This window comes from Myotis brandtii, unplaced genomic scaffold (genome assembly GCF_000412655.1).
Source record: "Myotis brandtii unplaced genomic scaffold, ASM41265v1 scaffold237, whole genome shotgun sequence".
Classification (NCBI taxonomy): domain Eukaryota; kingdom Metazoa; phylum Chordata; class Mammalia; order Chiroptera; family Vespertilionidae; genus Myotis; species Myotis brandtii.
Genome location: NW_005358943.1, coordinates 4,334,372 through 4,357,396, shown reverse-complemented (window position 1 = coordinate 4,357,396; position 23,025 = coordinate 4,334,372). Strand labels below are relative to the sequence as shown.

At 37.0% G+C, this 23,025-nt stretch overlaps 2 protein-coding genes across 5 annotated transcripts in view; one reads left to right on the top strand and one right to left on the bottom strand.

Annotated features, from left to right (window-relative positions):
• Window positions 1-23,025, top strand: part of ATF7IP (activating transcription factor 7 interacting protein) — a 122,470-nt gene that overhangs the window by 96,730 nt on the left and 2,715 nt on the right. For 2 of the 3 annotated variants that reach the window (XM_014540188.1, XM_014540189.1), the window contains 4 exons: window positions 686-841; window positions 2,635-2,814; window positions 8,125-8,237; window positions 12,278-13,359. In XM_014540188.1, coding sequence (XP_014395674.1) covers window positions 686-841; window positions 2,635-2,814; window positions 8,125-8,237; window positions 12,278-12,697 — 869 coding nt within the window. In that variant the 3' untranslated portion in view covers window positions 12,698-13,359. Of the gene's footprint in view, window positions 1-685; window positions 842-2,634; window positions 2,815-8,124; window positions 8,238-12,277; window positions 13,360-23,025 lie in introns of those variants that run through there. The other variant, XM_014540190.1, reaches the window with a different exon arrangement.
• Window positions 17,755-23,025, bottom strand: part of PLBD1 (phospholipase B domain containing 1) — a 46,942-nt gene continuing 41,671 nt past the window's right edge. For both annotated transcript variants that reach the window (XM_014540191.1, XM_005866795.2), the window contains exons 9-11: window positions 21,692-21,877; window positions 20,923-21,029; window positions 17,755-18,039 (exon numbers count right to left, since the gene is read on the bottom strand). In XM_014540191.1, the coding sequence (XP_014395677.1) occupies window positions 17,857-18,039; window positions 20,923-21,029; window positions 21,692-21,877 (476 nt within the window). In that variant the 3' untranslated portion in view covers window positions 17,755-17,856. The remainder of the gene's footprint in view (window positions 18,040-20,922; window positions 21,030-21,691; window positions 21,878-23,025) is intronic.

Sequence of the window (23,025 nt, the reverse complement as noted above, 5' to 3'; positions counted from 1 at the left end):
ATATATTAATGTAGAAAATGAAGTTATTCTAATTGACATGATATTGTATTGAGTTCAGAAAAAGGATTAACTCATAAAAAACAGTCAAACATAAAACTGCATTTTTGTACATTTTAATTAGGATCTGTGAGAGAACTAACAGTGAGTTATTTAAAGTCCTGACTTGGTTTTCAGATTGGCAAATACACATCTACAATAATAAAAGTGTAATATGCTAATTAGACCAGACAGCCGAACGACCTTCTGGACATAATTCTGGACAAAGCTGCGATGGCCGGGGCAGAGGCAGAGGCAGTTAGGGGAGATCAGGCAGGCAGGTGAGCAGTTAGGGGCTATCAGGTAGGCAGGCAAGTGGTTAGGGGCAATCAGGCAGGCAGGCGAGTGGTTAGGGGCAATCAGGCAGGCAGGCCAGCTGTTAGGAGCCAGCGGTCCCGGATTGCGAGAGGGACACCCTCCCGAGGGGTCCCATATTGCAAGAGGGTGCAGGCTGGGCTGAGGGGATCCCCCCCACCACCAATGCATGAATTTCGTTCACCGGGGCTCTAGTAGTTAAATAGAAAGAAATTGTTTTGTAAGCGGTAAATGTGACTTGGTGGCAGGCAAAAGTAAATTTTACCCATAAAGGAAATCCTGTATTTCTAATTTTTTCTATTAATAATCATAATGTCTCACTTTTAATTAACAGACACTAAAAAGCTAACTCACACTCCTGTGTCAGCCATGAGTTCTTCTCAATCTGTGTCTCGGCCGTTGCAACCTATCCAGCCAGCACCACCTCTTCAACCATCTGGGGTCCCAACAAGTGGACCATCTCAGACAACAATACACTTACTACCTACAGGTAAACTTGCTGAATCATTAAACCAAAGCTTTAGTTTTGTCTACAATGAAATAGGACTATGGAATCAAGTGGAAAGATTAGACAAAAAATTCTTATTGTTATTTTGAAGATAACGTGCCTTTTGAACGCTGTATAACTTAGTTTTCCTGTCATTAAGTAGCAGCACTTATATAGAATGGTTACATAGAAGGCTTAAACTATATGCCTTTGTCATTTGCTACTGAAAACAGCAGAAATGAATATCCTTTCTTAGGAAGGATGGGTATAATGACTCATTCTGGTTATACCCACGAAGGTATAATTGACTAATTAAATAAGAATTTAAAAATAATTCTTAACTTGAACTAGTTTTAAGTGGCCTAACACTATCAACAGGAGATGTAGCACTAATATTTTATTTGCACCTTCAAGAAGCTGTAAATGAGACATTTTCAAGGTATAGCCTATATCTCCTAAACTGTTTGGAAGCCAATCAAGACAGTTTTTCTTCATACAATAAACCATTGCTTATAGATTTATCTGCAAAATATTTACATTAGCACAGTTTTCATTAAGGAAAACATTGAATTCACATGGAATTGTTTCCAGTGAAATTAAAATGACAGTCACCTAATTTAGAAAGAAATATCATCATGTAAACCCAAGTGCAGTAAAGGTAACAAAAATGGGTACTAAAGACTGTCTTCCATTTTCTAACTCAAAAAATGAGGCTATATAAAGACTAAGGAGTCTTTAGTAAAGACACCTTTTTATCTTTGTTGTACCCAGCATTTACCTCCAAATGTATTTATAGAACCCATTTTTTTCCATATGAAAGATTTGTTAATTGTTTTTTTATTATAAAGTTAATTTGTAAAATGTGATTCTAATTCAGAGAGTTACTAACAAGAAGCTAACTCCTAAAATCAGTATTGTAGTTCATGCTGTGAGTGAACATTTAAGATTCAGTTTTGACAAATACATATTAACGTCACTCAAGGCATTAATGCTCTTGTGCCATAGGTTAGGAAGAATGCCATAGTAGAGAAGGAAGAAGTCTGTGTTTTAATGGATATTTTATTGTGTTGAATAAAGAGATGGTTTGGCTCACCTGAAGAAAATGTCAGTTATAATACCCAACCAGTTTCTTGAACTGTGGGAATACAGAGTTACTCTTGGATTTATACTCATTTGCAGATAGTCTGGAGGGCCTAAAATTCCACTCTGCTAAGAACATTTTAACATAGCGGAGGGAAAATCTGCTCTTTTAAGTCACTCCAAAAGTTAGTAATTTCTAGTCCAAATCTTTTCTTTCATACTTATTATGTAGTCAAACTAAAGAGTGGAAAAGGCACTCTGGCCATTGTGGCTCAGAGTATCCATCTGCACACTGAAGGGTCTCAGGTTCAATTCCCAGTCAAGAGCTGATACCTGGTTTGTAGGTTCAGTCATTGGCCCTAGTCAGGGCATGTGCAGGAGGCAGCCAGTCATTGTGTCTCTCTCACATTAATGTCTCTCTCTTTTTCCCCTTTCCTCTCTCCCTCCCTTCCACTTTCTAAAAATCAATGGAGAAAATATCCTCAGGTGAGGAAAAACAAAAAAGCAGAAAGGGCATTGGACAGGGTTGAGATGTTCTTTTTCTCTGAAGTTTGTAGTAATATTAGTAATTTTGGTTGGCTTTATCACAATTGCAAAAGGAGACTGTTGTCTCTATAGCTATTATTAGAGTTAGTACAGAGTTAATTAACATTTAATACTCTTCATTTAACATAGATTGTACTGTATTCTTATTACATTTTTCTGCTTTTTATTAGCTCCAACCACTGTGAATGTAACACATCGTCCAGCAACTCAGGTGACCACGAGACTTTCTGTACCAAGAGCTCCTGCAAACCAAGTGGTTTATACAACTCTCCCTGCACCAACAGCTCAGGCTCCCCTGCGAGGAACTGTTATGCAGGCTCCTGCTGTTCGGCAGGTCAATCCCCAAAATAGTAAGAGACTCTTTTCTTGTATATGGCCCAAGCTGTATATAGTTCTTTAGCATTTAGTTGGAGTAGCTTTTAAAATAAAAAAAATAAAATAAAGTGAACCACCATTGAACTCTCTACCAGGCTAAGAAAAAGAGCTTTATCAGAATCTTGCAAGCCTGTTCTATGTCCTTCCTTAATTGCGTCTCTCTCCCTTTCCATCAGAGGTAACCATCATCCTTACTTTGTGCTTTTTGGTATGGTTTTGCCACTTCCATAGTAGGTTTCAGTAAAAATCTTTAATTTTAAAATTTAATAGCAAGGATAAATTTACCTATTTAAAGATCCTGCAATAATGAAATGTTGGTTTTTTAAATATTTATTAAATTGATTGGGGGTGACATTGGTTAACATGAACATAATAGGTTTTAGGTGTGGATTTCTATGTTACATGATCTGTATACCCTCCACCCAGAGTCAAATGTTCTCCTGTTACCTTACATCAGGACTCTCTTCTCCCCATATCCCCTTCCCTCTGGCAATTACCACACTGCTTTTTGTGTTCAGGAGTTTCTGTTTTATATCCCACATACAAGTGAAATCATATCGTTCTTAGCTTTTTCTGACAGACTTATTGCACTTAGCATATTGTTCTCAAGGTCCGTCCATATTGTTGCAAATGATGCTATTCATCCTTTCTTAAGGCTGAGTAGTATTCCATTGTGTCTGTCTATGTACCACATCTTCTTTATCTAGTCCTCTATAGTGGGATACTTTGGTTGTTGCCATGTCTTGGCCACTATGAATAGTGCTGCAATGAACATAGGGGTGCATATATCTTGGCGAATACATGATTTTGAGTTTTTTGGGTATATACCCAGGAGAGGGATTGCTAGGTCGTATGGTAGCTCTATTCTTAATTTTCTGAGGAGTTGCCAGACTGCTTTCCATAGTGGTTGAACCAGTCTACGTTCCAGCAGTGGATAAGGTTTCCTTGTTTCCATAACCTCTCCAACACTTGTTATTGCTTGGCTTATTGATAATAGCCACTCTAACAGGTGTAAGGTGGTATGTGGTATCTCATTGTAGTTTTGGTTTGCATTTCCCTAATTGCCAGTGAGGTTGAACATCTTTTCATACATCTATTGGCCGTTCATATATCTTCTTGGGAGAGGTGTTTTCAGGTCCTCTGCTCACTTTTTGATTGGGTTGTTTGGTGTTGAGTTTTATGAGTTCTTTATATATTTTGGAAATTAAAGCTTTTTTGGAGCTACTGTTTGCAAATATCATCTTCCATCTGGTTGGCTGCCTCTTTGCTTTATTGTCAGTTTTTTTTGCTGTGTAGAAGCTTTTTAGTTTGATATAGTTCCATTCATTTATTTTTTGCCTTTATTTTCCTTGTCTTTGGGATCAAGTTCATAAAATGTTCTCTGTGACCAAGGTCCATAAACTTGGTCCTTATAATTTTCTTCTATGTAACTTATTGTTTCGGATCTTATATTTAGATCTTTGATCCATTTTGAATTAATTTTTGTACATTGGGACAAACTGTAATCCAGTTTCATTCGTTTGCATGTGGCTTTCCAGTTTTCCTAGCATTTATTGAAGAGACTATCTTTATTCCATGTGTGTCTGTGGCTCCTTTGTCAAAAATTATCTGTCCCATATACATGTCTTTTTATAGCTGGGTTTGGTTGCAATTACAAAAGGAATTGTTTGTTTTTTTTCCATTTCTTTTTCTGAAGTTTTGTTAATGTACAGGAAGGCAATGGATTTTTGCACATTAATTTTGTATCCTGCAACTTGACTTTGTTATTGTTTCTAATATTTTTTTGGTGGTATCTTTAAGGTTTTGTATATACAGAAACACATTGTCTGCAAAAGTGATAGTTTGACTTTTTCCTTCCCTATTTGGGTGCCTTTTATTTCTTTCTCTTGCCTTACTGGTCTGGCTAGGACTTCCAGCACTATTTTTTTATATAAAAGCGACTGGAATGGCGGGATGACCAGTTCTAGCTGGGTTTGGTTGCAATTACAAAAGGAATTGTTTGTTTTTTTTCCATTTCTTTTTCTGAAGTTTTGTTAATGTACAGGAAGGCAATGGATTTTTGCACATTAATTTTGTATCCTGCAACTTGACTTTGTTATTGTTTCTAATATTTTTTTGGTGGTATCTTTAAGGTTTTGTATATACAGAAACACATTGTCTGCAAAAGTGATAGTTTGACTTTTTCCTTCCCTATTTGGGTGCCTTTTATTTCTTTCTCTTGCCTTACTGGTCTGGCTAGGACTTCCAGCACTATTTTTTTATATAAAAGCGACTGGAATGGCGGGATGACCAGTTCGACCAGTGTCTATGACATGCATTGTGGCAGCCAACCAGCCTGATCCAGGCCGGATGGGAGGCGGGGCCGGCCAACTGCCCGTGTCCCCTCCCCCCCACCGACCCAGCCCCATGAGCTCCCATCGGCAGGCAGGCCGGACCCCACCCATGCACGAATTTGTACTCCAGGCCTCTAGTGTTGAATAAGAGTGGTGAGAGTGGACATCCTTTCTTGTTCCTTAGCTTAGAGCATGGTTCTCAACCTTCCTAATGCCTCGACCCTTTAATACAGTTCCTCATGTTGTGGTGACCCCCAATTTCATTGTTACAAATTGAACATAATTAAAGCATAGTGATTAATCACAAAAACAATATGTAATTATATATGTGTTTTCTGATGGTCTTAGGCAACCCCCTGTGAAAGGGTCGTTCGACTCCCAAAGGGGTCGCGACCCACAGGTTGAGAACCGCTGGCTTAGAGGAAAAGCTTTCAGTTTTTCACCATTGAGTATATTTGTTGTATTGTCATTCTTATTTGTCTGTATATATCTTTTTATCTCATCTTTTATTTCTTCTTTTATCCAGTCATTTTTTAGTAGTATGTTGTTTAATCTCCATGTATTTGTGGGTTTCTTTACTTCCATTTTGCAGTTGATTTCTAATTTCAAGTCTTTGTGGCCATAGAATATGCTTGGTATAATTTCAGTTTGAATTTGTTGATGCTAATTTTGTGATCCAAGATATGGTCTATCCTTGAGAATGTTCCATTTGCACTGGAGAAGAATTTATAATCTGATGTTCTGGGATGAAAGGTTCTATAAATGTCAATTATATCCATTCGGTGTAGTGTTTCATTTAAGGCCGTTATTTCTTTATTGATTTTCTGTTTGGTTGATCTGTCTAGAGCTGTCAATGGAGTATTAAGGTCTCCAGCTATGATTGTGTTTTGATCTGTTCTTCTCTAGTTCTGTGAGTAATTTTATATATTTCAGTGTTCCCTGATTGGGTGCATATATATTAAGAAATGTTATATTTTTTTGATGTAGTGTTCCCTTTATCATTATAAAGTGTCCATTGTTGTCTCTAAATCTATTTTGTCAGCTATAAGTATGGCTTGTCTGTGGTTGTTATTTGCTTGGAGAATCATTTTCCACCCTTTTACTTTGACTCTACCTTTGTCTTTGCAGCTTAGATGTGTCTCTTGAAGGCAGCATATGCTTGGTTTTTTTGTGTTTTTTTATCCACTCTGCTGCTCTGTGCCTCTTTATTGGTGAATTCAGACCATTTACATTTAGGGTAATTACTCATGTATGAAGATTTCCTATAGCCATTTTATCTTTTGTTTTCAGTTAGCTCTGTGCCTCCATTGGTTCTTTGTTTACCTTTATGTTTCTGTCTGTTGCTTTTGTTTGGTGGCATTCCATACATCTTTCCTCTCTTTTTAATCTATATGTCCTGGTTTGGGGATTTTTGTGTGTGTTACCATTAGGTTTATAAAAATAAAGTTGCATATATACCATAGTTTTGTTCCTTTTGAGTGCATCTGATCTTCATCTTCCTTTGCCAGTTCAGACCTTTTGCTTTCTATTTGGTTACACTCTTTTCTGTCTTGTAGAGTTTCTGCTGAGAAGTTGGATGAAATTCTGATGGGTTTTCCTTTGTAGGTCACTTCCTTCTTTTCCCTGGCTGCTTTGAGAATTTTTTCTTTGTCATTAATTTTTGACAGCTTCAATACCAAGTGCCTTGGAAGAGTCCCCCTCTTTGGATTGAGGTAGCTAGGTGTTCTGTTTGCTTCTTGGATTTGAGGATCTAGTTCTCTGCATAGATTTGGGAAGTTCTCATCTATTATTTGTTTTAATAGACTCTCCATTCCATGTCCCCACTCTTTCTCCTCCGCAATGCCTATAATTCTAATACTGCTTTTTCTGATGGAGTCAGATAATTCTCATAGAGCTCTTTCATTTTTCTTTATTCTCAGGTCTCTCTTTTCTTCCCTCTGCATAATTTCTTGATTCCTATCTTTGATATCACTAATTCTTTCCTCTATCTGGTTGGTTCTGTTTTCTGTGCTCAGTAGATCACTCCTTTTAAAAACATATATATTTTAATTGATTTCAGAGTACCTGCCAGAATTATAGCCCAGGGAAGTGTGTAGCTCTAAATTTTCTGCTTCTGTTGCCCTGATGTACGGCAAAACAGTTTACTATTGGGTAAAGTGAGTATCCATAACTGATTAGCAGAAGGCATGGAGAGAAAGAGAGGAACTTCATAACAGAAGGCAGGAATAACTTAGTAGGGTTTTTTTTTCTTTTTTCCCATTCTTTATAGTGAAAAAGACATACCCTGGCCAGTTTGGCTCAATTGGCTGAGCATCAATGTGTGCACCAAAAAGGTCACTTGTTCAATTTCTGGGCAGAGCACATGCCCAGGTTGTGGGTTCAGTCCCCAGTCCGGATGCTTATTAGAGGCAACTGATCAATGTTTCTCTGTCCCCCTCTCCCTTGCTCTCTCTAAATCCAGTAAAAACATATTTAAAAACAAAACAAACAAGATAGCAGAGACTTTTGTGGCGATAGCTTTATGTTTTCTGTCTTTAAGGTCACACTGCTCCATTCTGGGCTGTTTGCCTTCTACATGTGAGCCGCCAGTGTTCCAGTGTTCTAGGATTTTGCTCATAGTCCTTTTAGTAGGGATTCCATTTATTTCTCTCCCGTGCAGGAACTATTGTTCCTTGCATCTACTGTTTTCCTCTTTATTTTCTCTTTTATATTTGTGATACACATCCTCTGGAGGCTAATTGAGAAGTAGATTTTTTTTTTTTTGGTTGTTTGCATATATGAGAACTTCTTTGTCTTCGTGCTGGAATGATACTTTGGCTGAGTGTAGACTTCTAGGTTAGAAATATTTTTCTTTTCATATTTTAAAAATATTTTACTGACTTCAGGTGTGTAATCAGTATTCTGCCAAATTTAGAATAAAGTTCTAATTTATTTCTTAATTTTCTTTCGTAGGTGTCACGGTTCGAGTGCCTCAAGCAACTACATATGTTGTAAACAATGGAATAGCCCTGGGATCCCCAGGACCTCAGCTCACAGTGCATCATCGACCACCACAGGTGCACACTGTAAGTGTTGAAACTAGTTATATCAAAAGGAAATGACAGGTCTTCCATTTTTCCTGCAGAAGTTTATTTAAGAGACTAGATCTTATCATTATGAACAAATGTTCCTAGGGATGATGGTTGTCAAGGATCATAGAGCTTGTGGTGGCTTATAATGTATAAAAAGAGTCCACAGGTGGGGCATGTGAAATGAAAGAGATAGACCATTTTAACTCATGGTTAAATTAAAAATATTTTGGAGTATTAAAAAGCATATTTTAAAAACCATTTTTTGATGCTCTAACTTTATTTTTTTCCTCAAAACATTATACCAGTTCTAACTGCTACATTGCTGCCACTTTGTTGTTTTTAATAATTCAGTGGTATTCGGAATTCATTGCTCAGAGATAACAGAAAATCACAAGATTTCCCCTTAGATGTAATGTAGTCTCCAAAATAATGTCACATTATCCTGTGACATGATTATAACAGTATTTGGTTTGGTATACCATGTAAATGGAAATATACTGGCTTTATGAGGAGGGAGGAGATTGAGACATATCACTTCTTACCAAGCAAAGGATCATTCATTTTTTTATTACATGTAATAATGGCTAGCATTTATTAAGTGCTTACTATGTGCCAGACACTGTTAATGTACTTAGTTCTTACACGGAACTCCTTTAGGACTCCTGCGCGCTCTCTTTTTAATGATATGGCAGCTAATGCACAGAGAAGCTGACTGAGCAGCCCAAGGTCATACTTTGTAGAAACCCATGTTCTAGGGCCTATGCTCTTAATAGCTGTTATTTTTATTGTTCTACAATGAAAACATTAATATTAATGGAGCACTTACAATATACCAGGTACTCCAATTTAATTTAATGTGCTTTGATTTAATCCTCACAACTTTACAAGGATTATTAATTTCTTATAGAAAAGAATACTGTGTCACAAACAAAGATGTTAAGTGGTTACTCTGTGTCACTACCCAAGCTAGTGTCAGGCAAAACCATTTTATAACTCAGGCTGTCCGATCCCAGCCCCTCTAGTCTGGCCCTATTGGGGTGTGTGGCAAATTTACCATTACTGCTGTTTGTGTCTATAAATAATTCCTTTCATTCATTAGTCTTTCATAAAAAGTATAGCAAAAATCTCTTATTTATATTATAGTTTTGCAAATTTGATGACCTATCAGAGTTGTGTGTGTGTGTGTGTTGGTGGGGTGTTTTTTTGTTTTTTTGTTTTTTACTGGGTTCCATTCATGTGTATTGTCTTAGAATAAAGTGCATCTCACAGGAGGAACATTCTTTTAAATAATTTAAAAATATTTTTAAATAGCAATTTTCAAATATATGTAGAAAAAATAGAGTAATAATTTCTGTATACCTGTCACACATCTTCAACAATTATTAGTGCTTGGCCAGTCTTTCATCTATGGTACCAGCCACTTATTTCCACAACCATGTACACACCAACTATTTTGAAGCAAATTCCTGATATCACATTATTTTATCTATAAAACTTCAGTAAAAGCCATTGCAACAACAAAAATATAACAACTCAGTTGACTTAGTTTTGGGACATGAGCAGATTCAGAATCTTAGAATTTTAAGAACTAGAAGGGATATTACAGGCCATTTAAACTATTGTCAAACTTCTTAAATTCCTGTGCTCCATCCAGTCAAGTATGGCTTCAGCCATTGTCTCTTACATTGTTAGCTATATGTTTATTTAATTTTACTTTTAAAACGATTAAGTCACTTTCGGAAAAAAGACAATTTGAGATAGGAATTAGACGCAGCGGTTCTCAACCTGTGGGTCACGAACAATGAAAATACATCCTGCATATCAGATACTTACATTACGATTCATAACAGTAGCAAAATTACAGTTATGAAGTAGCAACGAGAATAATTTTATGGTTGGGGGTCACCACAACATGAGGAACTGTATTAAAGGGTCGCGGCATTAGGAAGGTTGAGAACCACTGAATTAGAGCAAATTGGTTAGCATTCAAATAAGTCTTACTTTTCAAAATATGTTTTTATTGATTTTAGAGAGATAAGAAGGGGGAGAGAGAGAGAGAAATATCGATGTGAGAGAAACATTGATCGGTTGCCTCCTGCTTACACCCTGACGGGGGATCGAGCCTGCAACCTAGGCATGTCTGTACCCTGACCGGGAATCACACCTTTGATTTGACGACGCCCAACCAACTGAGCCACACTGGCCAGGGCTCAACTTAGTTCTACTTCTTCAGCTTTCAATTTTTGTCTATTTAAGTTTAAATTTTTTTCTCTCTAACTTTATATTTATTTTAACTTTTCAATTGAGATTATACCTTTTTCCAGACATGTTTGATTTTTTTTCTATTAGGCATAAGAATTTCAGCAGATTTATATTCCTTGACATTATTCAGCATATCCTTTCTGAGTTCTTCCTATGTACATGTTTCTGGTACTAAGTTTTGAGAAGGCATGGGAATTAAAAAGATAGCATCAGACTATCACAGAATTCACTATTTAATATATGCAAATTATCCATTTAATAAAATATATATTAAAACAATTTTTGTTAAATGAATTTCAGTTAAGAAAATCTTGTTTCATGACTTCCAATTTAAAGTCAGTGAGCATGCCTGGCCAGTTTAGTTCAAGGGTTAGAGTATCAGACTGGGCGTGGAAGGTGTGTTGGGATCAATTCCCAGTCAAGGGCATGTACCTGGGTTGCACAAGTTCACTCCCTGCCCCCAGTCAAGGTGAGTGTGGGAGGCAACCAATTGATGTGTCTCTCTCCCATTGATATTTCTCTCTCTCCCTCCCTCCCTTCCATTCTCTCTGAAAAGCAATAGAAAAAATATCCTCGGGTAAGGATTAACAAAAAAAAAACACACACACCAAAATACCACTTTCCTAAAGCCAGTGGAATAATGATGTTTCACTAGAAGGAATAAAAAATCACTTAATATCCCTATTTCCTGGCTCTCACTTGAATCTTTTTTGGAAAAATTATCACTGTAATCTTAAAACCCAAATATAATAATACTAATGTCCAATGTTAGATAAGTGAATTTGACTTCTTAAGCTTAGTATTAATCCTTTCTCATTATCTAGCTTTAACCTACCTTTCGAAATTTATCTTTTCTTCTTCACATACCCTATGTCTGAGTAAAAAGTTATCACTGGTTTTTGCCCAAAAATCCCGCATGCCTTTGCTCATGCTTTACCTATTGGCAGAATGGTACACAACTTTTTCTATATTTCTAAATTTCCTGTTTCAGGATCTAATTTAAATGTCACCTATTTCATGTAGCCTGATCAAAAGCTTAATGTACATTCATTATTAAATGTGCTTATTTCTTACTTGTAAGAATAAGCTAGTCTTCATATGGAAAAACAGCTTTAAAATGAAAGAAGAGTTAAATACTCAAATTTTCTATGGTAGACTGACACACATAATATTTTATTTTTAAAGTTTTTAAAAAAATGTTACTGATTTTTGAGAGAAAGGAAGGGAGAGGGAGCGAGAGAAAGAAACACTGACATGATAAACATCAATTGGTTGCCTCTCATACACACCCCGACCGGGGATCAATCCCACAACCTGGGTATGTGCTCTCACTGAGAAGTGAACCAGCAACTTTTTGTAGCACAAGACGACGCTCAACCAAGTGGGCCACACTGGCCAGGGACACATAATATTTTAAAATGTTACATTGTACTAAAAAAAGAAGCTGTAGCATACAGAATTAAATCATACATTATTTTGTTAGAAGTAGATGATGATTTCAATCTGTCAAGATGATGTTCCATTAGCAAGGGCTTTTATTTCCCAAGGAAAACTCTGTAGGTCTGGAAAGAATAGCAGGGGTTACCTCAGCATCATTGTTTGGGGTATAGTTGGTTACAGCTCACCAAATAAAACGTACCAAATATTTGGTATTTTCCTGTATTTTGATATAAAATGTTCTCAGTAAGTGACCTCTAGGATGTCTTAGTTCTAATTCTCAAAAACAGCCCTTTGTGTGGTCATTATAAATCAACATGGCTCTTCTTGGTTAGGAGCCCCCACGCCCTGTGCACCCAGCACCCTTACCAGAAGCCCCACAACCACCGCGCCTGCCCCCAGAAGCTGCCAGCACATCTCTGCCTCAGAAGCCGCACTTGAAGTTAGCACGAGTTCAGAGTCAAAATGGCATTGTACTGTCATGGAGTGTCCTGGAAGTGGATCGAACCTGTGCCACTGTTGACAGCTACCATCTCTATGCTTACCATGAGGAACCCAGTGCCACTGTGCCCTCACAATGGAAAAAGATTGGAGAGGTAAAGGCACTTCCTTTGCCAATGGCATGCACTCTGACCCAGTTTGTATCTGGCAGCAAATACTACTTTGCTGTACGGGCCAAGGATATTTATGGACGTTTTGGACCTTTCTGCGATCCTCAGTCAACGGATGTGATCTCTTCTTCCCAGAGCAGTTAAACCTTGGACCCTTTCTCTCTTCTTTGAAAAGTTCCACTTTTTGGTCTTATTTTAATCTTGTGCATGATACCCATTGTAAAAATCTACATTGTGCGAGATTTCTTGGACAGATGTGTATATACACTACGTTTGTTTATAATCAGAATAAAATAAACTTAGCTCATAAAGCAAGAACCTTTTCCTGAACAATTCAAGCTTCAAGGTTTTGAAATGTAAATGTGCATCTTCCTTTAGTCTTGAGGCTGGGGAATAATATGTGTGGGTGTTTGTGTGGTTTTATTTTTTCCTATTTATATGTTTGTTGCAGTGGAATCTCCCATTTTCATTCTCAAATTTACCTCTCTTCTAGCATAAAGTAGAGCAAAGCATCTGAGGTATGTAACTGGCATGATTCTATTTCTAAGGGATCTGTAGTTTCATAGTTAAATGATTTAAACAGAATCTAAACAAAACCCAAAGAAAAAAATAAAAAGCAAAATGGTTAAAGAGCTTAAAATAGGTTAATTTGAACACAGGAAAGGATCTGTTTTATCTTTTGTTGTCTCTTCTGGGTTGTTAAATAGGCGAAAACATCTAAATGGCCCCTCCCTTTTCTATCTTTCTTTTACATTTATTTTGTGCCTTAAACATTAACTGCAAAAATAAACATGGCCATTTGTCCATTGTTTCTTTCCTTTCAGCTTTTAGCCCTTCATTTTTCCTTTATCTCTGCAAAATATAGCACACTCCCTCAAGTAAATGTTAAAACAAGGCTTTTATACATATTCTCATCAGTGGCATTACTACATCTAACTCCAAAATTTTCACTTGCTATTTTCTCCTAAGAATATAAATGCTTTTATTTTTGGTCACTATTTAAATTTATTTTATGTAAAGTTAGACCAAGAGAAGACCAAACTGTATAAGAAACTTTTCCTAAAAAATTTCAGTATCTGTGCTCACACAGTGTCAGAAATTATGAAAGCATTTACAGTTTATTTTATCACCCAAAGCATAATATTCTTTCAAAGGAAATAGTCAAATTTACAAAATACAGTGAGCTAAAATATTAAAGGGAAAGATCCATTATCTCTTTATTCTTGTATCATTGTTCCTTTTGTTAACTTTTAACTTTGTTTTGATGGTGCCAAGTTTTGTGTAATTTATCTATGTCAGCTTTGGATAGAATTCAAAGCATATCCTTTGGGGTCAGTTTATGTAACAATTAGATATAACTTAGTTCTCTGTTCCTCTTCAAAGTTAATCAAGGTCAGCTTAGGTGTCCTGCATTTTCAATACGAGTGTGAGCTCTATTGGTATCAGATAGTTGAGTGTAGATAGTGTAGGACAGGACTTCCTGGGTACACTTGGGGATGAGAGTATGGTTGGGAATATTTTGAAAGGAATTCATAGAGTTCGTGAAATTATCATCTTCGAATTCATATTTGTACTATGAGAGTATGGTTGGGAATATTTTGAAAGGAATTCATGGAGTTCGTGAAATTATCTTCGAATTCATATTTGTACCTTCTCAAATTATACCTCCTGTAATTATAGGAAGGAGCAATCCTCTCCATTAATGCTTTGTTTGCCACATTGGTGGCTTGAAACTGGAAGCATTCTAGTTGTAAAGTCTTTAAATAGACTCACCAGTCAGTGTATGTCATGTTATGTGTGAATTTTGGTTGATGCTGAAGAAAGCCTACAGGTTGCCAAATTATAAATGCTCCAAAACCTTCCTTTCACTTTCAGAAAATAAGGCCACAATGAGAATTAAAGTTTCCATGAATCAAATTTGCCAACCATGTAGCTATTACTCGTTCTAGGACTAATGACAATGGTAAAGAAGTTGCCAATGTCATGCCAATGAAAATTTCGAAAGGGAGATAGATGTATATGAATACCTGTCCATACTGCATGTATATATGTTTCTACCTGCAGTGGATGCAACATTGATTATGTGCTCAAGATCATTCCTGTCTACAGAATAGAAAGCTCATGTTCAAAATTGTTCTTTATTGGCCTTTTTTTGGTCATGTGATAACAATTTGCCTACCTAGCCTTGAAATGGTTCCCTTGGTGAATGTTTCTATTTATAGTCACTAATTCCTTTTTAAAAGAGTTTTTGTAGCACTATATAATCCTGTGAAGAAAGCCCAGTAGAATGGAAATATTACATTATTTTAGTGTATACTGTGTTTTCTGTCAAAAAAATTTTCGAACAGTAACCCTAAAAATATTTTGCTACAGTAAAATAATTTTTTATTCCTGATGGTGGGAGGAAGGTACAAAGAAATATTGTAATTATTTGAGGAAAAAGCATATTATAAATTGGCCTCAACAAATTAGTCTGACATGGGATTTGTAGGCAACAGCAGCTATATTGGATTAACTGAAAGGTGGTAGGCTAGAACTCTAGTCTTTTATTTGGGGCAGGTTTTAATGTTGATGGACACTTTTTATTCAGGAGAGAGAATGGAAGATTCAGCTAGAAATAGCTACTGATTACAGATTTTTTGTAGCAGTTCACACCCCATGATACCTTTTTTATTTTGTTGTGCCTTTTCACAGAGTATTACAAATAAGCTTGTTTATCCCATTTTGGGAATGCAAGTTTACTAAATTTTTTAGCCTGACAATACTTGTGTTAAATGTCACTGTATTGGAAATCCTGGAAATTTATGAAATTTCAACCCAAAATGGTTACGTGGCATTTAAAGATAACAGTGATGTTTGTTACTCTTTACTTTGTATCTGTTAATTTTCGCCCTATTTAAGGTGTGAGTAAGCCTCTTTCCAAAATTGTTATTGCCAGTAAATTTATAAATTACATATAAAGATAACATGTTATTAACAGTTAACTTGATGAGGTAACTATATCCCTCTATTTCTCTGGACTCACTTTTTAAAATATGCAGAATACTGTGTACTGTTTAACACAGTAGAAGTCAATGAGAAGAGTGAAGAGAGCTTTCTTTCTTAAAAGATATTTATTGGGGTACCATTTGCCTCACAGTGAGATGTTCCCCACTCTCCCCACCCCCAATGTCAGGTAAATGAAAGGTTTATTTGAAAAACAAGTCCTAGAGCAAGGAGCTTAGAATCTTAGGGGTACATTTCTACAGAACTCCTTAGGTGGGCTGCACCATACAGAATTCTCTTACTGTATTGCATAAGTGTTAGCTAAGTTTTTGTTCTCTTTTGGTTATATTTTCTAAATTATTTATGCAACAAGGTGAGTGTTAATATTGCATGACATGCATTTATCTTGTTCCACGAATTTCTCAGTACTATACAAGATTAACAAAAAAATGCCTGTGGTATCGTCCTCTCTTGCTTTTATACATACGATCTTAGCACTGTTAGAGTACTGCAAAAACCTTGGGTTATTTCAGTATCTTATGATTCATTCGTTGTTTTATTATTGGCCAGTTGTTGTTATTGGCCTGTTTTATTCTAATTTCCAGAAAAATCAAGTCTCAGTATTAGATTATTGCAAATAACTTTATCTAAAACCAATGTATGATTCTGCCTTCCTTACTGGACAAATGATGTGTCCCGTCCTCCCACCCCACCTCCCCCTTTTTTTACATTTTGGGACAAAGGAAAAGATTAGAACAATTCTTATGAGCAGTTTTGTTAGTGTGGCAGACTTATGTAATTCCTAAAATCGATTTCTCTTGAGCCAGCCAATGGGGAGGAATAGGACCATACAAATAGTTTTATCATGCTAGATAAGTTTTTTAATTTGTAGAGTCAGCTAAATACCAAGCATTTATATTTAAATGCTGTCTTTTTTTATTTTGTTTGTAAATAAGGTAACTGGGCAATCAAACACCTTTTGGAAATCTTGGCTTTAGTATTTCATCAGCCATTTCAAAGTTAATATAAAAATACTTTGTAGGAAACTTGCATTCTGATTTTTCTTTATTGCAGTTGAAAGTGTAAATAATAAGACAATGTTAAGATCTTCCTAATGTCTAATATAAACTGGGCTATAGCAAGTTGTCCTGTTTTTATTAGGTTTTAAAGGTTTTTGTGTTTTTTTTTCTTTTCTAAATGTACAGTAGACTGGTGTCTGTTTAAGTGTTAACTGTAGTGAGATTTGTCCAGCAAGCCTGAAATTTATACTTTGAAATAAACTATGGGTTTTTAACATGCTGAGTACTCTGATTCATTCTGATTATTCTTGCTCCTTGTGTTTGTTTCTTTCGAAAGTCTCTCACTTTGTTAAGGATCACTCATTAGACTGTACAGTATGGTTTATTTAGCCTATTTGACAATACCACAGCACTAAAAGTACACACAGTTCTCAAACTTTGAAAGAAAAGCTATTACAGAGTTGCTCTCAGATGAGATGTGCTGCTTTTCAGTAATGGGAGACAACATTAAGGTTTGCTTGCACCACAAAAAGACTCAACTGATACCTGTTAATGCCAGAAATATCACTCCCTACATTTCTGTAAGAGGGTCCATTGGAAACACAGCTCCACCTTTCCTTTGGGCTTTGTCACTAAGTATATCCAGCCAGGGAAGGAAGGGGAAAGAGCATGGAGGAGCACAGGTTCTTAGGGGCCAGGCCTGAAACAGGCACTCATGTCAGATTCCACTGACAAGAACTCGTCATGTGGCACAACTACCTAAGGGAACCTGGGATATGTGGTCTGTGTGGCCAGGCATAAAAGAATATGGATTTTGATGAGTAACGGAACAGTTTCTGCCATACCCTCTTTTTTAAAAAAATATATTTTTTTATTGATTTCAGAGAGGAAAGGAGAGGGAGAAAGAGAGAAACATGGATGATGAAAGAGAATCATTGATCTGCCTCCTGCTGTATGCCCCCTACTGGGGGTTGAGCTCACAACCTGGGCATGTGCCTTTGACCAGAATCAAACCCAGGACCCTTCAGTCCACAGGTCGAAGCTCTATCCACTGAGCCAAACCAGCTAGGGCTGCCATACCCTCTTGTATATAAGTTTGTATGCTGAATTCTAGTGTTGTTAATCATATGTAATGTTTCTTCTACAGTGAATGCTTGTTAACTACACAGTCAACAGTGGGGAATGACAGTAACAGACTAAATTTAATACGTTTTATTAAGACTAATTGTGAATGGAAAAACATAGCTAAAATAGTGCCTTTGGTATCTTATTTGCAGCCTTCTATTTTCTTATCGCCCTTCATTTTATGTCAGGTTTCAAAATTGGCTTCATGGTAATAAAATCAAAGTTGTAGGCCTCTGGCATGCCCTCATGGAGAGTTTTGTTGAACCGCTTCCAGTGAAAAACAGGGAGGCCACCTTGTACTGTGGGACCACTAATGGCATGTGCTGTGTACTCTAATGCTAGGTACATATCTGCCACCTGGAAAGAGAGAAGAGGGAGACATTTTAGAAAAACAATTTGGAAAAAAAAATTGACTAAATCCCTATTTTTTCTCCTCCCCCTCCAACCCATTTCCAAAGTCACAATATTAGCCCCTTTAGAACAGAATCTTGCCAACTTCCACAATCTGCTATTCTGTCTTCATTTGGCATTCACATATGAATTGAATAGTAGGAGGGTATTAGCAATGTAGCCAAAGTGTGAGATCTGTAATCCATTACTCATAATCAAAATTCTAGCTCCAAAATTTATTAAAAAATAACCTCCATATGGCTCAGTTTTCTCAGCTGTAAAGTAGGCTGATAACCCTACTTCACAGAAGGGTTGTCATGAGGTTTAATGAAAGTAAGTGCTTGGTGCAGTGCCAAAAAAAAACGTTAATTCCTCAATAAAAGTTTTATTAATCAGTACGGTAGCAAGTTATAAAGTGGAGCTCAATATCAAAAAATGCCCATGGTTCTCAAAAACACCTAAACAATGGATAGCAGCAGTTCTTAACCTTAGAGGGGAAAGAAGAAAATGTCTCATAACTTAGGATTTTTCCTTTCAAAATGGCTCAAGAGAAATATTTTTAAAGTATATCCTCAACAGAACTTTTTTTTGATGAAAAATTGGCAGGCTCCTGTGTTTCCAGAAGAAAGTAAAATCTGACAAATGGCAGGTCGGCTTGGATTCTAGGCAAGGCAGCAGAGGGTAATTCTCTGTATATTCTGGAATGGATATAACATGTTACACACTTCACTGAATGTTTGCAAATGCCATAAAAAATAAATACAAAACATTCATTGGGGCTTCATGTGTGCCAAGCTCTCTATCCACTAATTTTCCCTTTTTATTGAATTTATTGGGGTGATCCTGGTTAAAATTTATATAGGTTTTAGGTACACAGTTCCACAACTCATCTGTACACTGTATTGTGTTCACCACCCCAAGTCAAGTATCCTCCTATCACCATTTATCCCCCCCATACTCTCCTCCCCCTGGCAATTCAGTGTTGTTCTTGTCCATGAGTTTTTTCTCTTTTTTTCCTCAATCCCTCTACCATGCCCCACCCAGTCCTCCATTACCCCTCCTCTCCAACAGCTGTCAGCCTGCTCTGTTTGTATCTATTTTGCTTGTTCATTTTGTTCATTAGATTCCTTCCTTTATTTATTTATTCCCTAAGGAAGTGTCTTCCCCATAGTCACAAACCAATCTCTCAGCTTTCATCGTGACATGACATCATTCCTTCCTTCCTTCCTTCATTCATTCATTTATTTATTTATTTATTTATTTGCATTTCCTAACATATTGAGAGTCATTAAGGCTAAAGTTTTGCCATCATCACATACCTATAATGTAGGATGAGCTGGAACTCAGGCTATTCTAAAGCATCTCCTATTTAGGCTTTAGGCTGATAGAAAAAAAAAAATGTGTGTGTGTGGGGGGGGGGGCTGTTGACATTCTTACAGTTTCAGAGCTGAAGATAGAACAGTTAACTCTTCTCACAGATTTCTTCCAGAATTTAGGACTGGAGTTGCAAATGAAAAGACACATGCCCAAACCAAAAGTACAAAAGGATGTGGTAAAATGATTCTCTCCACCAACTAAAATAACTAGCTTACCCCCTTGGATCTCCCAAACCCAGGAGTATCCAGGTAAATTTTTTAACAACTAACTCTGAGGGGGAAAAAAAGGCCCTGATTTGTAATGTTTGCTGATTTCCATGGTGTAAATACTCCCACCATGGCTGAATTCAAGCTATCAACACAGTCAACTGATTTTAACAACTGGTCCTCATATCTATATGAGCTATTTCAGACCACCACTGCAAACATATTACTTATAAGATACATTATAGCACTTATCAATTCTAGCATGCTAAAAACTAAAAACCCTTTAATGATTTTATGTCTGGTTCAATACTTGTTCCTTCAGCTAAATTAAATTTCTATTTAATGTAAAATCACACTGCTCTCAATATATTCTTTGGACTTTGGGCCAGTCTGGAAAACTTTAGACATCCACATTATTACTACCAACATCATCATGATGTGTACATTTTCAAATAACCCACTAAGTACTGTTCTAAACATTCTATAGATATTAAATGTTCTTCTCTACAGCCATATGAGGCAAGTACTGTCACTTTCATTTTACAGATGAGGAAACAGAAGCATTATAAGATTATGTGATTTACTATTAACAGTTAACTGCCACATGTCCAAAATGGAAACCATCCCCACATGCCACGATATTTTGAATTTAATTTAAAAAATCAATTTGCAGTGAATATCTATACATATAAAAGGCTAATATGCAAAGTGTCCCCTCGGGAGTTAGACTGGGAGTTTGATCGCTCACTATGACGTGAGCTGACCACCAGGGGGCAGCGTGGAACGAAGGAAGGCCCCGGCTGGCAGCCGGAAGGCCCTGATTGGCCCTGATTGCTGGCCAGGCCTAGGGACCCTACCCATGCATGAATTTTGCACCAGGCCTCTAGTTATAAAAACAAATATATTACTCACAATTCGGGTGTTCTTGAATATTTTCAGCTGAAAATTCTCACAAAAAATTATTTTAAAGTTGGTCAGGGCTGCCACTTAGGGAAAACTTTTTTTTTTATAGATGCGCGTGGTGTGTGGGGAAGGTCCACCGCTTGCTCTACAGACGCTTATGGCGTACAATGGGTTAAGTGGCAGAGCAGGGACTTGAAGTTAGGCAATGGCACCTATCACCAGAATATCTGAAAAAGGTGAACCCTGAATCAAGTAATGGGTAGAAACATTGTTGTGCTCTATGCCACCAAAACCTTTGCAGCTTTGCCTTTAAATAGGTGTAGGTGCTGGTGGAAATTAAATTCAAAAGTCAGTAGCATGTTACCTTCGTATCATAGCAACCTCCAGGACTTGGGTCAAATGGGTTCAGATCTTCACGGCAGCAGATGGTGTTGCACGGATCACCCTTACTGTAAGGATCCTTCTCATAATCTAGGAAACAGAGATTGGGACAAGAGTGAGCACAGACTATTCTGAGGTAACACTGATCCACAATAAAATTTTTGGACCTGTTAAAAGCTAGATAATCAGAGAGGCCTCTGCAGCCCAGTGTGCTCCCGGATACAGAAGTCTCCTTTGGCTTGTACTAGGAAGGGGCAACTGTAAGTTCCCTGCTCCAGGCCCAGCCTGTTCTCAAGAACCTTGCACAGTGAAGAGTGGATGAAAGATTAACAGGATAAATGTGCATCAATTTTTTTTCCACAAAATAATTACAAATTTGATTTTGATACTGTTAAAAAATAAAGTATTTATGAATAATTTTTGTTTTATTGGCTGCTTTTGTCCTTGGAAAGAAACCTGTGTTTGGGGGATGAGGGGTGATAGTAAAAAAAAGTACATCATATGGGTTTTTCTGTGTTTCACATATAAGTTTTCAATTAAAAAAAAATCTATAGAATCTCTCCCCTGTCATTTTATGAAGGTTGACAAAATTTTATTTGTTGAGTATAAAATATTTATAATATGAATTGAATACAAAATAATTAACTTCTTAAATTCCTTCTAATACAGAGATGATAAACTTACATGGATTCTTTATCCATGGGGAAGAAAAGGAGTTTTGAAGAATGATTCCTGAGAAATGTGCTACGTACTGTTGTATCGCATGATATATTTCATGGATGCCATGTCGGTCACTGTTCCTTGGTCACGCCGGAAGATTTTGGCTCGTGGAGCCAGATCATAAGAGTAGTCCAAACCCAGCTTCTGAACTAACAATGGATAGCCACTCCAGTTGTAGATTTTTTCATGAAAAGGAACGTTGTAGGAAGGCCAATATCCTGATTTGGAATGGAAGGGAAGGAAGAGTAGGATTGACAGGGAGGGAGACAGAAAAGGAAAGAGAGGGAACAAAAGAAATGTTATGGTAGTTTCTTTTGAAACCTGGCATAGGTGTGTAATTACATGATATTGACATTATATAAAAAATAAAACTTTGTGAACCCTGGCAGTCAAACCACTCATTATAATTTACAGAATTGGTATACCTCTAGATTATTCCATTAGGGGGAAAGAGCACCAGAATTCTTTGGTTTTCACCCAAAATTCTTAAAGCAATCTCTTAACCAGGAAATAACCTTAGCATTTATAGAGCAAAATGAAGTATAACACCAAGTGGTCTGGGGAGCTCATTTCAGTGGACTTGGTTAGTGAAATGCCAAAAGATGGTTTCACAACGTGGTCCGAACAGGGAATATAATATGCCAGGAAAGTAGAGGAACAAAGTGCTGGGCATCAGAAAACGTGGATGGATTCTAGGCTCAGGGCTGAACAACTAGGTCTTAAGTAGTTAATTAACATCTGTTTTTTTGTTTGTTCTTTGTTTTCATTTCCTTTTTTTAGCAGTGGGAGGGAATAGGAGAGTCAGTAATATGAGGGGAATGGAGATAGATGATCTTTAAGGTTCCAGTAGGCTTTCAACTCCTTTGACTCTAAGCCAGCAGTTCTCAACCTGTGGATCGTGACCCCTTTGGGGGTTGAACAACCCTTTCACAGGGGTAGCCTAAGACCATTGGAAAACACATATATAATTACATATTGTTTTTGTGATTAATCACTATGCTTTAATTATGTTCAATTTGTAACAATGAAATTGAGGGTCACCACAACATGAGGAACTGTATTAAAGGGTCGCGGCATTAGGAAGGTTGAGAACCACTGCTAAGCATTCAGAAAGGCTCAGCTTCATTCAAAACTGGGAAGTGTGCCAAGGCCACTAGTCACTAAGCATCAAACATGTGACACAACCATAGTAAAATCATTTCAGGAACATCCCAGATTATACTGGCCTGGATGATCAGTCAACATAGGGACATCACCACTCAGAGATCTCTCTTTGGAGGCCTGCTGTTACTGTCAGGCTCTTAAGAGCTGGATGGACCAGCCTTCAAGGTCAAACCACGAGGGTCTCAGTTTCGAATTGTCATGC